At 35.9% G+C, this 16598-nt stretch overlaps 1 protein-coding gene across 2 annotated transcripts; it reads left to right on the top strand.

The window, feature by feature from the left end:
- Positions 1-140: 140 nt before the first annotated feature.
- On the top strand, positions 141-15985 carry LOC137189384 (uncharacterized). 2 transcript variants are annotated; one of them, XM_067599179.1, is made up of 9 exons: positions 141-234; positions 741-878; positions 3971-4067; positions 8513-8601; positions 8722-8805; positions 8929-9038; positions 9889-9943; positions 12437-12625; positions 13523-15985. In XM_067599179.1, the coding sequence occupies exons 2-9, from the start codon at positions 756-758 to the stop codon at positions 14546-14548; spliced, it is 1773 nt and encodes a 590-aa protein (XP_067455280.1). In that variant the 5' UTR covers positions 141-234; positions 741-755; the 3' UTR covers positions 14549-15985. The 2 variants fall into 2 exon arrangements, with proteins under 2 accessions (XP_067455280.1, XP_067455282.1); XM_067599181.1 differs by having other exon boundaries at positions 741-882; positions 3993-4067.
- Positions 15986-16598: the final 613 nt, after the last annotated feature.

The following is a 16598-nucleotide window of genomic DNA, read 5'->3' as shown; positions in this document are numbered from 1 at the left end:
CTTGACCTTACTTGACTTGTACTTTTCCATCACCAACACATTACTGTGTCAAACACAGTCCTTTATGAGCTCAACACCTCTCTGAAGGCTGTGATAGGATGATGCATTATGGGGGTGGAAACCTTAATTTCAAGTTTCGTTTTCACTTCTATATATAGACTAAAGCTCACTGTTGGTTGTCAGAACAGAGCCTTTATTCACTGATCTTGGGTCACACGTGGGTTTTGTATTTGGGTATGTACAGTTCAGTATTACAATTTAATATGGTATATTTTTAATAATGACAGTGAAAATCTGTATTTTATATTGTTTTTGGTTTTTATCAAAAATAGATCAAAACAAATTGGTAGGTGAGGGTGTTGCTGGAAATAGTTTTTGCTTTGTAAACTTACTTATCCTACTTTGGATAAAATAAATTAAAAGAATCATCTGAGAGTTGCAGGTCCTTTATGCGGTAAAGAGCTGGTTTTGCTTTGTCATTGTTCCTGCTTGTCTACTATGGGCTAATACCTATTGCAGACTCAAATAGAGCAAAACTGCAAGAGGCAGTTTGTATTTTAACTTTCCATTAATGTGATTTCCATTTGAACATACTATGGACTGGGAGAATGTCAAAACAATGTTCCACAATTCTTGTCAAGGCAATAATATACTTTCTGTATATATAATATATAAAACAATGAAACATAATTCTGTTTCTGTGCTTTTCGTGATGGTTTGGTCATTTGTGTGTCATTAAGGAAATATCAGCAAAGATGGGGAATGAACAGAGCACCCTTCAGAAGGAAGGCTACAAAATAGAAGAATACAGAGGAAAGTCTGTTGTTGCCACAAAGGGAGATGAGAAATTTCTCATAAAAAAGGTCAACTTATATGAGGTAAGTCAAAAATTCTTGAACTAACCTTATACAGTATATATTCATATATGAAATGAGTTATATTCAGATTCCAAAATAGAAATGCAGAGTCTATTGAAAATCTCATGATCAGTTTTTGTTAGTAAGTGAGCTTTGAAATGAGACACCTATTGTAGTGACAAAGCCTGTCAAAGTATAAGCTCAACATTGGTCACTACAAGAGATCTGAAACCAAGCCATACTGGATTTTCTGGTAAATTATGATGAAATGATAAATGATAAAATATTGGTGATTGACCATTTCTTGCTGAAATTCACTTTGTACCTTTGACTTTTTATCAAAGAATTTTCTAACGCAGTTCTTTTTTTGGACCACCCTTCTGGAACCAGGGGTACCTGAAATAGCTCCTCCAACTTCACATCTCTATGTAGTTGTTTAATAGTATGTTACATCTTCTACATCTATGTTATTTTTGGAACTAATTTTATGAAGTTCACAACATAAAAAATATGGCATTGAGTATCACCTAAAATCAATATAACAATTAAATGTCACATTTACCTCAGTAACGATTAATCAAACAATATCTTATAAAATACACCTGTGCACAAGATTGTCTGTCCTCAGAGTGGAGCTCTTATTAGTTATTGTACTGAATAAACAGAAAACCCTGGATTATGACTTAGTCATATTAATTTATTATATTCACTAGTTAAGAACACTTTTAGGTATTTGTTTGACCAGCTGTCTCATCCGGCCAGCAGCTGCAGCAGCAGCTAAATGGTTACTTTCTTGCCTGAAAAAATATTAAAACTTAATAAAGTGACATTAACCGTCCTATTGCAAACATTTCAACAGCTTTCAGCCTGGCTCTGCCATTACTGGTTTAGGGCAGTGCTTCTTCTTTTTCCTCTCATGTTGGACTGAGGGCAGACTGAATGCTACAGTGACTCACTATCGACTCTTGAGGTAGACAGTGATATTACAAGACAGGATGGGCATGGGCTGGCTGGATAGCATGCTAAGTTCAGTATATATTTATGCATCACAATACATAGATATCTTTGACATAACGTAGTTATTTCTTCACATTCTGTTGATAATTTTAGTTAATTTTTGAATGTTTTAAACTAAAATTCCGGCCAATGGTGGAATATGATGTTAATATAGGTGATTTTCCAACAATACACGTATGGTATGTAAAAACTGCAATGAGACATACTCATTCATTTCACCAAGATTGCAGTGCACTACTGGATTGAATTGGCCACACCCTCTACCACACCTTTCCTCTCACTGTGGTGCAAGGCAGCCACCAAGATAAGGAAAATACCAGTTAGCCTGCATTACATTGCACTCTATGCCCTGTGCCAATATGAAAATAGGGCCTTCAGAGTCTACAGACACACTAGCTGCTCTGTAAGGTTGTAGGCACTGGTGCTTTGAGCTAAATGTTAACATCAGCAATCCAGCATGCTCACAATGACAATACTCACACCAAGTATAATGTTTACCATGTTCACCATCTTAGCTTTGCTTGTTAGCATGCTAGCATTTGCAAAAGTCATTAGGATACATCATGTGTAGCCCATAAATGTCTTTACATGTAAGGTTGTCTATTGGCTCCAACACGGTCTGTAAAACAGTAGTCCTCACCTAAGGGCGAGGACCCTATTGTTTTTTGTGCGTTTGTTTGTTTGTTTGTTTCTTTCTTTCTTATTACGCCACGTAAACCCTAAATTTGATCCCCTAAACATGCTCAAAAACTCACCAAATTTGACACGCACATCAGGTCTGGTGGAAAATTTGATAAAATGTAAAAATTAACCCCTAAAGTGCCAAAATGTGCTCTCTAGCGCCACCTATGTGAATAAAATGGCCGCCACAGCCCATAGGAATCTCGTAGAGAGATCAAACCAAAACTCAATTATTCATCTCATCAAGACCTACAAATCATATGCTGACACCCCTGACCTAAATCCAACAGAAAGTCTGCAATCTCAATTTCAAAATAAGACTTTGACCCAATTTTGGACCCAGAACAAACGCTGTCTCCTCCGTGGGCTATAATGATATCGGCTTCAAACTTTTATACATGACTTATGACACTGTGCTGAAAAAAACTTGTTAAAACTTTGTAATAACTCAAACAGTTTGGATTTTATAAGCCCTGAAAGTTGTAGTGCCAAATCACCCTTACAATGTAAATCAATGGGGAGACAATCTATAGGCATGAACTTTGTGTCCAACTGAGGCTTCTGACGTCTAAACTATAAGTCTGACCACTTTCAAACCTGTATCAATGGATTCGCAACAAAATTTCCTACTAAAATATGATTTTTAATGTTAGATTTGGCCAAAGTAATGGGATTTATGAGGATATTTCACAAAAGGTGTACTCAAAAATCCTCCTCTCTAACTGCTCCTAGTGATGTCACTCCCTCAGTGCTGTGAAACATTCCGCAACACACACTCATTATAAAATCACAGGAGGAGCAAGAAAAAACTTTAGAACTCACACTCTAATATCTCAAAAACAATAAAAGATAGAAAACACATGTAAATTCAAGATTTGTAGGTCAAAGTCTTGTGACTCATTTAAAGTTCAAATTAAGTTTGTATCTAAAGCTATGTGGAAGCAGCAAATGATCAAAAAGGTGTGTGTTCGCTCACACTCTCCATTCAAATATATGAGTATTTTTCTGTGTCCTGCTGCAGTTACTCATTGTCTTTACACACCTGACAGTACACATTTCAATCAAACTTTCAAAATAAAAGCACACCACACTTGTAAGAAATATCTCTCATTTTTAAAAAGCAAAATGATCTGATCCCGACGGGCCAGAGTGCGAGGTCCCAACCAACGCTGCTTGCAGCTTTAATTGTTTTTGGGTTTTTTTGTTGTTTTTTGCTTTGTACTTTTTGTTGTTGTGCTGTTGTGTGTTTTGATTGTGGGGGACTACGGATTTAAATTAGCTTTGAGCTAACTTCGGTGCAGTGCATCTTTAATGTTTAAAACTGCACACTGTCCCAATCAATAAATCAAATCAAATACAACTTTGACGTGTCTGCTGCCATTCTGACTGCCAGGCCATTGCCTTTTTTTTAACAGACAACCGGAAATGCTGATCCAGCTCTAATCTCAGAGATAGAAACCCTGAAGAAAACAAACCATCCCCATATTGTGAGCAGCAAGAACTCGTTTAAAGGTAAGTTTTGACAAATCTGCTTCATGTTTATGCTCTGCTTAATGTTGTTAAAGGTTATGTCTGTTTGTGCACAAACAGATTGCACATAGTACCATAGTTGTTCAGGGTTTATGGGAAATAGTGTTTATAAAAGGCTGCTAAAATCCAGTTCATCCAATACACAATGAAATTTCATAATTTTTCAAAAAACATATATTGGCTCTATGTTGAAAAGTTCAACAAACTATAGTTAGTTAGATTTTTTAGCAATTTACTTTATCATAAATGTCAACTTGATTTTAAAGGTTTTTGAGGTTTTCTTACTTCTGGAATAGAACTCCAATATTCTGGTTCCATTTCTGTTTACTATGCTCAAACATGGGGAATAGTCACAATACCAAATTTTACAAATAGTTGCAAACCACTAATTTGAAGGACTGGCAGGTGTTGTGGAGTCTGTCAGCACTATTTGCTGTATTTCTGACACTTGCAGCTTCTTCTACAAATAGATGCATTTTAAAAAAAATAAATTAGTGTAAACAATTTAATTAAAAATGGAAGCTTGCTAAGTGCTAACAACAACTCAACAGTGAGCTCAGAGGAAAGTACACAGCAAACTGAAGAAAATTAAATTTCTGATGTTACTGGAAACCTTCACAAATCTCACTTAATGAAGCGTTAATTTAACTCTGATGTGAGTGAAATCCATTTGATTTAACTTTAACACTTTAACATTTAGTTGGTTTGCTGTTAAAAATTCAGTATTAAAGTTGTTTTCTGTAGATTAACTCCAACAGTGTTATAATGATGATTATTAACTCCTCATGTAGTAGTAGTAACACCAAGGGCCCTATTTTCCGGCCAGTGCAAAGCCAGCACGGAGGCAAACACAGTCTTTATGCAATTTTCCTCAGGTGCAAGTCTATTTCTTTATGCATCTGTGCCTGTTTGGTAATTTCCTTGCACTAAATGAACAGATTTGCACGATACTGTCCTCAAAATGAGTAGTCTTTATCCAAAGTTAGACAGTTAGCTAACAGTCTGCCGTCCTCCAATAGACACAAGTCATAACTTTCCTTGCATGTTTAATGAAGATCCACATTTACTGTAAAACTGCGAAGTGCAAACACAAATCAGAATCTGAGCAGTATTCAGTGCACTGACATAACTATGTAAGAAATAAAAAATGCTGGTTGCATCTATGCTAGCCATCAATTAAGTCACCTCTAGACCTAATCTGCCACAAAACAAATACACAGGGAATATATCATGTATATAGTGTAAAGAAATTGGTAACACAAAATACTCATGTACAAATAGTGTCCAAGGCAACAATGTGCTCTCTACTCTGTCTGGTTAGCTCTGAAGGAAATTCCCTGTTGTATAACTACTTCTGTTGAATGACTAGGAGGGGACACTGCAGAACACAAAAACTACTTTCACTCAAAGAGAGGGCAGAATATGTGCCAAGGTGGGAGGAGACGTGCAGCTGAGGCAACGTTTATGCATTAAAAGCTGCTCTGACCACCTGTTATTGCAAATGCAGAAGCAGAAAAATTTTTGGTGGCTTTAGTTGGCAGGGGTACAAGCACACAAATGTCTCTTACTTTTTTTTACTTTTTCAGTTTTCTTCAAGTTCTTTTCATTTACTGCAGATTGATATACAGTATATTGGCTACATCAAAATATTTTTTTATGTTAATATGAACAAGAAAGATTTGGATCCACATGAATGTAATACCTATCTATGGATATGGATATGGATCATCAATAACTTATTGGTTATAATGACCTCGCACTCGACACTGCACTTCCTTGGGTCTTCAGCAATACACCTACCAAATGTAAAGTCAATCAGATGACATACAAACATACAGCGACTCTTTCCTTTATAGTTCGACTATCTAAAGGATTTTTTATGTTAATGTCAAACAGCAATGTCACTGGACCCGTGGCGGCTGGTGAGGACAGGGGAAAACCAACCCACGGCATCATATTATTTAAAACTAGTTGGCTACTTAGCTATACTTTCTTATGTTCAAGTTATGTTATGTTCTTATGTTCAAATGCAGGGTCATGCAGACACCTTTAGAGGGGCAAAGATAAAAACACCATACACCAATATTTATGGCATAACCTGTTAAATTATAGCAACTCATATTCAAACAGAATGTAACATAGAATATTACAACAAACTGCTATAATACTATATCATTTTATATGCCATTCACTGAATGGCCTATAAAATCAAAAACAGACAACATATCACATGATTTACACGTGTTTCCTATGTATTTTCTTAGTATACAGAAATATATAAAGTACCACAAAGCTTATAATGTGATACAGTTACAGATCAGTACTGGATACTAGAAAGACTGAACACTAAAAACATTCACAGATCTAAAAGTGTTGGTTCACATCAAAAAGTATTAATGCATGTATTAAATACATGACTTACATACTCTTATCTATATGCATGACATACAAAAAATAGCCTACAAAGCTGGTAATGTTAACACTGTTGTTACTCTAGTTCCTTTTAGTATTTCAAAAGTCTTAATTCTAGTCACTTTAAGCGTATTACTCGATATGCAGCTCAGCTTAAACACAAACAAAGAAGAAATTCTCAGAAGCAAGCAGCCAGATGTCCTACACACTCATTCACAAATCACACAACATCAACAGGTGACTGAACAACCACTCAATTAAAAACTGGACCAATTTCAAATGAAACTGGCTCTTTCTGAGCCTGATTCAGAAAGAGTTACAGACAGCTCACTGTAACTCTTCAACAAACAAACTACTCACAGCACATTATATGATCTCTGCTGCATTCTTGTTAAGGAGACAAATTCACACAACAGCCACAGAGACATTTAACCATCAGAAAAGAAATTAGTGACCAAAGAGACAGAGAAAGAGAAGCTGCATCTGATGTCTTCTTCTTCATTTAATGGAGATGAAGTATCTATGTCATAATGTCCCATTGCATTTGTTGCCGTTAGGTCATCTTGTTGTTTGTTAACAGAACTTTGTCGCTGCTTGTTAACCAGGCTGATTTTATTAGCAACAATTACAAACAAGCTAACTCTCCCGGTTGTTTCATTTAAATTATGTTGTTAACTTCCTATTGTTGATGAGAGGAGCTCACTTCAGAGGAGCAGCACGTCGGTCTGCCGTGTGTCCAACCTGGACAGCTGAAATCCATTCTCACCGTTAGCTTAACAGTCCTCAACAGTCCTTCCAGGCTGCTACGACAAGCTAAGCGTTGTGTTGGCTAACAGAAGTAGCTATCTACTGTTTGATGAAAAAAAGGGAAACGTAACCGCTAAACTGAAAAAAGGAAATTTGGACTCATGTTTAAAAGTAGTTCACAAATTGCACGTTATAATTTCCTTTTTAATATACTAATGTATGAATCTATCTGTGGCTTTACCGCATACAGTGGTAGAGAATTTCGAAACTGTCATTGGACCAGCACAATGTCAATATTGCATTCTGGTTGTTGTTTGGTTAGAGAGGACATTCTCCCTTGGAGTGTCATTTTACATATTTTGGCCAATAACAGATTAGCATGAAAAAAATGAAGTACATTGAATTGATATAAGAGATCCCACCCTAAGGAGGACAGCAGGAGCTCTCCTTCTCTTCTTTCCTCTCACCACGTCACACAGACTACCCTTTTCCCTCTTGCCTACCCTGCAGGTGTCCCTGTTGAATCATTTTAATTAGAATTTCAATAATGGATTTTTTCCAAAAAAGAGAGAAAGAATATTTTATAAATCATAGAGATCTGGTAATGGTTTTGATCTCCCTGTTGCCTTTCAAAAATAGAGGAGGAGCAACCTCCTCTGCCTCTATGGACTTCACATGAATATAGAATTTGAATGTCTGTGTGCCATGACAAATATTGGTACATGATTTGAATATATGAATGTGGTGCATGTTTTAATAAAGTGTGTTGTCAAGCAAAGAACAATTCTCTTTCTTTTAGCGTGTATGTTCACTTTTTATTGTATTAGATGTGATTTTTGAGATAATTGTATAACCATTTCACACTTTACAGTGTTAGCATGGAGGCAACACCTGTACAGGTAACAATTACACTTTAGGGAGTTCATGTCTAACACTGCACACTAGTTTTGAGCAAAGCTAACACTGGTTAGTGTTGAGGAGTGTTAAATTTTAACTACTCAAAGAGTCAATAATTACTCTAATACGGTGTTAAAATATCAACACTTTAAAAAGAGGACACTCAGTGGTGTGGGCACACATAGACACTTTTCACGTGTTGAAATTAACTGTGATAGTGTTAATTTATATTAGATTGTTTTTCTGTGTATAAAATGTTTTGTATGTGTTTGGGAGGAGTATCTAACACAGGTACATAATGAAGATGATTCGCTTTAAAATGCTAACAAATTCTTTTCTTCTCCTCTTTTCCTTTGGTCATAATGTTGAAGATGAGAAGACTTACTATGTAGTGATGGACTACTGCCAGGGAGGGAGCCTTGAGGAAAAGATCAGAGAGAAGAGTAGAAAGGAGTTTGAGGTACTCTTATGCAAAATGCATTCAAAATTCACATCTGTGAAATATACTTCAGGCCAGTCCATTAGTGTACTTTTTTTTCAATTAACTGACAAACCTGCTGCTCTATCATTTGTTTTCTAGGTACTGAACTGGATTGTTGAGATATGCGTGGCTTTGAGAACCATTCATGAAAAAGGCATCCCTCACAAAAATCTGATGCCAGAGGTACAATATATTTTACATAAACACTGATTAAAAGTGTGCATTTATTCAGAAAAAGTATTTTATTCAGATGAATACTGTAATGTTTTATTGACCTTTGGCTATTTACCTTTTCTCCTTTTGTAGAACATATTCCTAACAGAATTTGGAATTGTGTGCTTGGGCGGATTTGGAAAAGTCCGTGACGAATATTTGGGACCAGAATCCCTCACAGAGGCGACCTATGATGCTAAAAGGTAAAAAGGTTTGCACTAAAATGGGAAATTTACTTCAGCCACCCGTCCAGTGTTTGTAAAGCTTGATTTGAGGGATGGTTACCTGTTAGCTGTCTGATATCTTTAGCTCTTCCATAGTCTTACCTTTTCTTGTTTGTTCATTTTGTAGAAAGGCAGCAACAAAACTGTTTATTTTATCAATCGTTTTATATATGTGACATACTAATCAAAGCATTCAAAGTAGGGTTGCAACTAAAACTATTTTTCATCATCGATTAATCCATTGATTAATTATTTCAGTTGATTGATAAATAAACAAACAAATTTGCAAGTCTTATGGTGCTCTCATATGCTCATGCATGGGTTCCAAGTATGCCGTTTGTTTTGATAAACATAATGAAAAATTATCTTCTGTTGAAAATTGCAGCTTGCAGGTAATTTGTTGCAACATGCCTCAAGTGTTTAATGTTACATTTCTGCTGAAAGCTACAGCTTTAACAGTAAAATGTGTTAAACAAAAACAGCACGACTGCACATCATGTTCAGTGTCACAGTTTGCGTTGTATCCTGTTCAAGCTGAAATTTGCACTGCGTACACATTTTTTGGCATCACTGGAAATGATACTTTTTTGATTTTGGATGGTGAAAAATCCAGCCAAATATACACGTTTCTCCAGCAGTAAATATATGTAATATTAGACAAAACAAAGAAGTTGTGAAGTTTCTTAGTCTCAACTAATTAGATAACTGATTTCAGAAATTTTTGTCCAATGTTATTACCTGCTTCATTATCAACATCACATTTTTAAATGTATTTTGTGCTGTTATTATTACTACTAACATTATAATAACAATCATTGCTTTTTTTTAGTGACATTTGGTCAGTGGGATGTATACTCTATGAACTCTGTACCAGTAAATTAGCGGTAAGTTACTCAAAGCTGCATGTTATCAAAAATGTACACAAGTAATCAAAACATGAATGAGATTTTAAAATATAATACAACTAGGCTATGTATTGTGTTGTAAAATAAAATAAAAACTAGTATAAATAAAGAGGATTCTATTTAAAATAATCATGGATATTAAGATTAAGACTAGATCACAGAGCATAATCCAAAGTCCTCGATATTCTGTAATAGTTTTCCATAAGGCAAATATAGACATTGCTTCTCTGAAGTGTGTGTGTTTAGTGGACTTAAAGAAGTGAGTTTAATGTTGAGTATACATCACATACAAACTTAAAATACATAAAGGGCTGGCCAATGGAAACCATATACATAATTATCTAAATTTAAAAAATCAACAATATTAAAATTTGATATAAAAAATCTGATATTTTACTAAAAAGAACAAATATACTGTCCATTGTGTAGCTTCCACACTCAAACCTGCATGGAGGTATGTTCTATTGCACAAGACTTCTTGATAACAGTCAGTCCTCAAAGTATAAAGTCAACATTACATAACTGTCAAAGTGCTTGTCTCTTTGCAAGTTTCTGTACATGTTTGCGGCCTACAAATCTGATATATTATTGATAACATAGTCATAATGCACAAACAGCATTATCACTACTAATGCATTGGTTGAGTGACGCATATTTTTGCCAGTTTGGTAGTGCGGATTGGCTCTCTTAACAGTATTAAAAAACCCTAATCCATGCATCACCACTAGACAATGTCATACATGCTACAATGACTTCTATCCCCAGCAGCTCAGCTTTTTACGTTTTGGTTTTTTTTAGCACAAATACTATGGTGAACTATCATGGAGGTGTGAAAAAATAGATACTGCCCAAGCCTATAGTCCACACACATCTGACAGAAAACACATCAGTGATTTAGGGCCTTATTTTAATTTCTTTTTAATCGTGCAAGCTCAACAACCAGCACAAAGTGATAGGTCTGTGTCGGCATGTCCAAGTACACCTGCTATTTCTGGTCATGAATATGCAGCATTACAAGGGTCTAGTCAGTCAGTCATAATTCTACTGTATCTCAGATTCATTTCATAACTGATGTGTACAGTAGCAGTAGTACAGTAATAACAGTAGTGTTTACACAGTAATGCATTTCTGGAATAAAACATGAAATGCCACTCTTGTGTAGTGGAAACTACCTTTCCATGATAAAACGAATGTATTATTTCTAAGCATTAAGGTCAACCAAAGTGTCAAGGTCACTAATGAACTCAGCAATAATGACCAAATGGTTTTGAATATGATTAAAATACGAGGTGGAGTCTAGGAAAAAAGCTCCACAATAGGAGGAGTTGTGAGAAGCATATAAGATGATTTTTTCGATGATTTTTCATTAGGTTTTTTATCCCCGGATAGAGGCCTCGATGTACTTGGCATTGCTCTTTATGCGCAGTAAATCTATTCACATTGAACTCTACCAGCTTCCAGTGTATTTTTCGAGTCTTTCTTTTATAAGTTTTGAGTTTAATGCTAAGTTGTGGGTGACCTGAAGATTTATTGGCCCATTTGAAGATTTTTCCATGACACTTGCTAAAAATAAAAATCAGTACCAAGTACCAAGTAATAACTGACCAGTGTGATGAGTGTAGAGGTGTGTGTGTGTGTGTGTGTGTGTGTGTGGTCATTTTGAAGAAGTTAGCTGTAGACAACAGATATATTTATAGATTTATAGATAAATGCACATCCAAATCCTATCCAAAGCACTTTAAAATTTGCCTCTCATTCACCCATTCACACACACATACTTGCACACCCATGGCAGCTAGCTACCAATCAAGAAATCGGCTGAGAGCAATTTTGGGTTGAGTGTCTTGCTAAAGGACACTTCAACATGTCAAAAGGAGGAACTGGGAATCATACAGCCAACCCTTTAGCAAAAAAAGCTGCCACCCTGTTTATATACATTTAAGCGTTATTCCATTATTGCTGCACATTTGTCAAATTATTTAGTTGGCCCATGTTGACAATATCACCAAAGTGGCAGCAAAGTAATTTTGCATCAGAAGCACACTATTCTCAACGCAACATCAAAGAATGAAGTTCTACAAAAACACCACACCTTGCTTTGTGCTGCCTCATTTTAGTAAAAACCCCTGTCTGTGTCTCCTCTCACACTTGTGCACACTGAGCTGAGTACCAAAAGACCTCACAGGAGGGCAAATTTCAAAGTCAAGAAAATACTAAATTGCCGCTGTTTGCGCTGGTCATTGTGCCACTACAAAATAGGGCCTCATACAATAAATTCCACAATCAAATTGTCATGTCTACACCAAAAACCATTTATTTACAGTTAATATCTCCACTGTCCATATCTTTGGTAGAATCTTTCTTTCTGTCTGCATTTGAGACAAAGATGTTCATCTCAGGCATAGAGTAGCATGACTTTAGAAAGTAATATAAAAAATATGTTTACTTTCTTTAATAATAATTCTCCTTCAGTTCTCAGCACAGACCCCAATCAAGCTCTTTCACAAGATACTTAAAGGTCCTTACCCATCTCTCCCAGAAGATTTCTCACCAGAGCTCCGTGAACTCTTGAATGATATATTTAATAAAGACCCTCAATCAAGACCAACAGCCACTGAGATCCTGCAGCGTCCGATTATGATAAACTGTCTCACAGAAAAGGTATGACAATTCCATAAATACAGTATAGACCTGACTGTCTAAGAACACACCGTGTTCAAATGTCCTATTTTTATCTTGTCAATTTTCTGTTTAGGGCTGCACAATTCTGCTGTCTTTGCGTTAGCAGCGATATCAACAGAATCAAACAGCTCCTAATTTCCTCCTAGATCTGAGTCAAAGATGATGAGCAAAGCAAATTAGGTAGCTATCAGCGTATTTAACTACCAGTGTTTTTATTTAGGCTGTTGTTACACACTCACAAACCCTGGGTGAGGAAATAGGAGAGTTGAAAAATAATAAAAAATTCATTTTCATCATTTTATAAAAATAAAACAAAAATAAATTAAGTTTTAACCATTTTATCACCCGATTAGCAGTAAAGATAGAAAATAAAAAAGCTTTTTTCTTTCTTTACCAACTGATTGGAGGTCCAAGAAAAAGTATAAAGCTTTATATTTCATCTTAAACTCAATTTTAATTATTCAACTAATATTTTTATTTTTGTATTAATTTATGTAATTGACTTTTTATTTTGTCAGTTTTGGGACTCCATATAAGACAAGAAACTTGACTATTCTTAGATCTAGCGCTCCATGCAGTTGCACATTAAGCGTCTGGAAAAAATGCAATGTGTCCTTTACCAGTAATGATTATATTGCTTGTTCTGTCTGCATGAATACAATACAGACTGCAATAAATAGGCTATTTAAAAAATAATGTCATAAGAGAAAATCTTGATCTCATTTCTGAAAGGAAAAAATTATGATTCTCATTTTAACCAGAATTGTGCAGTGCTATTTTCCAGGTAGAAAAAAAATACTACTGAGTAGGTATGTAGCTTCTTAATAAATGACTTGTGCTTCTCTTGATCAGTTGGAATTAATGCTTTTTCAATAGTGCAAAAACACAGTGGAAGAACTCCAGTTGAAGTTGGAGACACTCAGAGCTGTGGCTGATGGTTTGGAACGTGTGAACCAGGGCACCACCATTGGAAGTCTGGCAGGAGGAGTGATCGGAGCAGTGGGAGGGATTACATCCATAGTGGGCCTAATTCTGGCACCCTTCACTTTGGGAGCCTCTCTTATTGTCACTGGGGTTGGAATAGGGGTGGGTACACTTGGTGGGGTCACTGCTGGTGCCTCAAATGTCACAAATATGGTCAACGAGTCCTCTGATCGCAAAGCCATTCGAAGCATCATTAAAGAGTTTGAACAGAAAATGAATGCAGTTGTTATCTGGCTCCAGGAGATCAGCAACAGTTTACAGAATATTAGGAGCAGATCTGAGTCAGTTGACACTGAGGCTGGCAATTTGCAACATGAAAACCTGTTCAGGGCTGGCGTCAGGGCAGGAAGGGGCCTTGGTGGCATTGCTGAACTGCTTCGACTAGTTCAAGTGTTGAACATCGGCAAGATCGCAGCACAGGTATCCAGGGCAGTGCGTGTGGCGGAGGTAGCAACAGGTGCACTTTCTGGTTTATTTGTGGCAGCAGACATCTTCTTCATTGCCATGGATGCAAGAGAGATACACCACATTAGACAGGCAAGGGCAAGCATGGAAACAAACGTACCAGTGTCTGAGACAGATGCCAGTGACTTGATGGCCACCTCTGACCAACGTACACTATTGCCCAGCCCATTCATGCAAGAGGTCACGTCTGACACATCAGGGACACAGGATCAGTCTTCCTCAAATACCACTCAGATCAGATCTGAGATCATGAAATTTGTCATATCAATCAGGGAGACAGCAGATAAACAGCAGAAAGTCTTGGATGAGTTCAAAAGCATCATCTTATCTATCCCTTCACTTCAGGATGAGAGGGCACTGGAACAGCAAGATATGGAATTTAACCCAAAGGTTACATTAAATCAAATGGAGCACATTAAGTTAAGTGTAGGTACAACTAGTAGAAAGTTCTGATTGTGCTGTCACCTAGTGTTTGCTCCATGCTGTGTCCCCACCCCACGAAATATATCAGTTGATATTACACTGTTGTGCAATGCTACATCACATTTGGGTGTGGTCAAAAGTACAACAGACCACAACTTACCATGCTGTGAAGTTGGTAATGGTCAGAAGTGCAACAGACTTGAACTTTTCTACTTAGAGAAGTCAGGTAATCAATGCGTCTTTTCTGTAAAAAAAAAAAAAAAGAAAAAACAAAGAAAAAAGTGTAAAGTTGATTTTTAGATATGAAGTGTGATTGTATATTTCAAAGTTAGTCTCATACTTAGATCCCTGATATCCCTTATAAACCAATCAAGGGGGGAACCTCTGATAGAGACGTTCCAAGGAGATTTTTTTTAAAATTAAATCAATACAAAATATGTGTAATCAGTGTCAATACTAATGAAAAATACTGTAATGTAAATGTACAACCTCCCTTCTATTACCAGATTTGGTTACCTTTAAGGTAACTATCATGATTAACTATTCTGACACTCAAATGTCTCATTGTCTAATCAATAACTTTATTCAGTTATTATGCTGTATAATGATGAATAATGATGCTTTACACTTGATTTGATTGCCAATAATATTTCTATTCATGATAGTACTCGTTGATGTTATGTTTATTGTAAGGCTAAGAAATGTATTGCTATTTCATGATGTTTCAAATGCTAGCAACCTGAAAAAATTAACATTTATTGTTAAAACCACACATGTAGTATCTTGGGCACTGCTGGCAAACACAGCAACAGTTTTCTGGCAGTACATATTTTGTAAATCAAAAGCCAATTGCTCACAATGTACAATACAATCCATACATGTCCTTAATTCTACATCATAAATAATCACCTCTTTCTAATTTGGTATTAAATCCATGGTTGCTAGCAATCTGAACAAAGAATTTATTTTTTGTATTTCCTTTTAATTATTTTGTACAGTAATGTAATTTTTTAAAATTACATTCAAAGCCCCTATGCAGAATTTGAAAAAGTCTTTGATAACGTGGTAGTGGTAGCATCAAAAGGGACACTGTAGCTGACCGCAATGTATGTGGCTACATCCTCAGAATAAAACAGCAGAAAGCAAAACATAGACTAAACATATTTTCTGCAGGCCTGTCTCATCCTCTACAAACAACAAGTTAAGGCATCATAACAATGTGAAAGATAATTTTATAACATTAATATTCTACGCATAGGGGCTTTAACTGCTTTCAAACATGAAGCTTATCTTAGTTTCACCTTGGTAGTTCTAGATATTTTTGTATGAGCATCTGATGTGCTGCTGGCTGTCTCCTAAATTGAACTGCAAACTTGTAATAACAACATGAATGCTTTTATAATACATATGAATATTTTATGCATACTGTATGTACTGATAAAAAATAAATGCAAGTTGGCACAAAGATTCTCTCCTCAGAAATTCTCAAAAATATCCATATAGTGCCACCAATATAATTATTAATGCCAAAATATTTGTTGGCACTAATTTGACCTTTTTGTAAGAGTTTCTCTGTCTTAGTAAGTAATTGGCTGTATCTCACTCTCATATACTTGTGTAATATTCATTCAGATCTGAATCAGTGGTTAATACTGTCACATCATATCAGGAAGGACTTTTCCTTATCTGGGTTTTCTCACACATGACATGCAGGTTAGGTTAAATGTAAACTGTCATTTTATATGTGTTAGTCCAGTGATAGAGCCACACTGAGTGCTTTTGCATTTATTACTGCAACAAAACAGAGCTGCTCTTGGTTGTAAACTGTATTTTAAGCTCAGTCATGGTCATGGTATAGCTTTCCTGTAATCTAGTACAGATGTAACACACATTCTTGTTGTGCCACCTGTATTTCATTGTGGGGAATTTCTCAAGTAAGGAGGAAAAACTTTCTACAATCCACAAGCAGTTATTGATGAGAGATGTTGATTTCTCAATCAAACTCCAATTAGTCGATCTCCTACTTACTGCTATTTTTTCCACAATATGATTAAAATTGTGCTTTTGTAAATGTGTCTAC

The sequence above is a fragment of the Thunnus thynnus genome, chromosome 9, assembly GCF_963924715.1.
Source record: "Thunnus thynnus chromosome 9, fThuThy2.1, whole genome shotgun sequence".
In the NCBI taxonomy this organism is placed as follows: Eukaryota; Metazoa; Chordata; class Actinopteri; order Scombriformes; family Scombridae; genus Thunnus; species Thunnus thynnus.
Note: the sequence above shows the minus strand (reverse complement) of the source record. Positions and strands in the feature narration are given on the sequence as shown.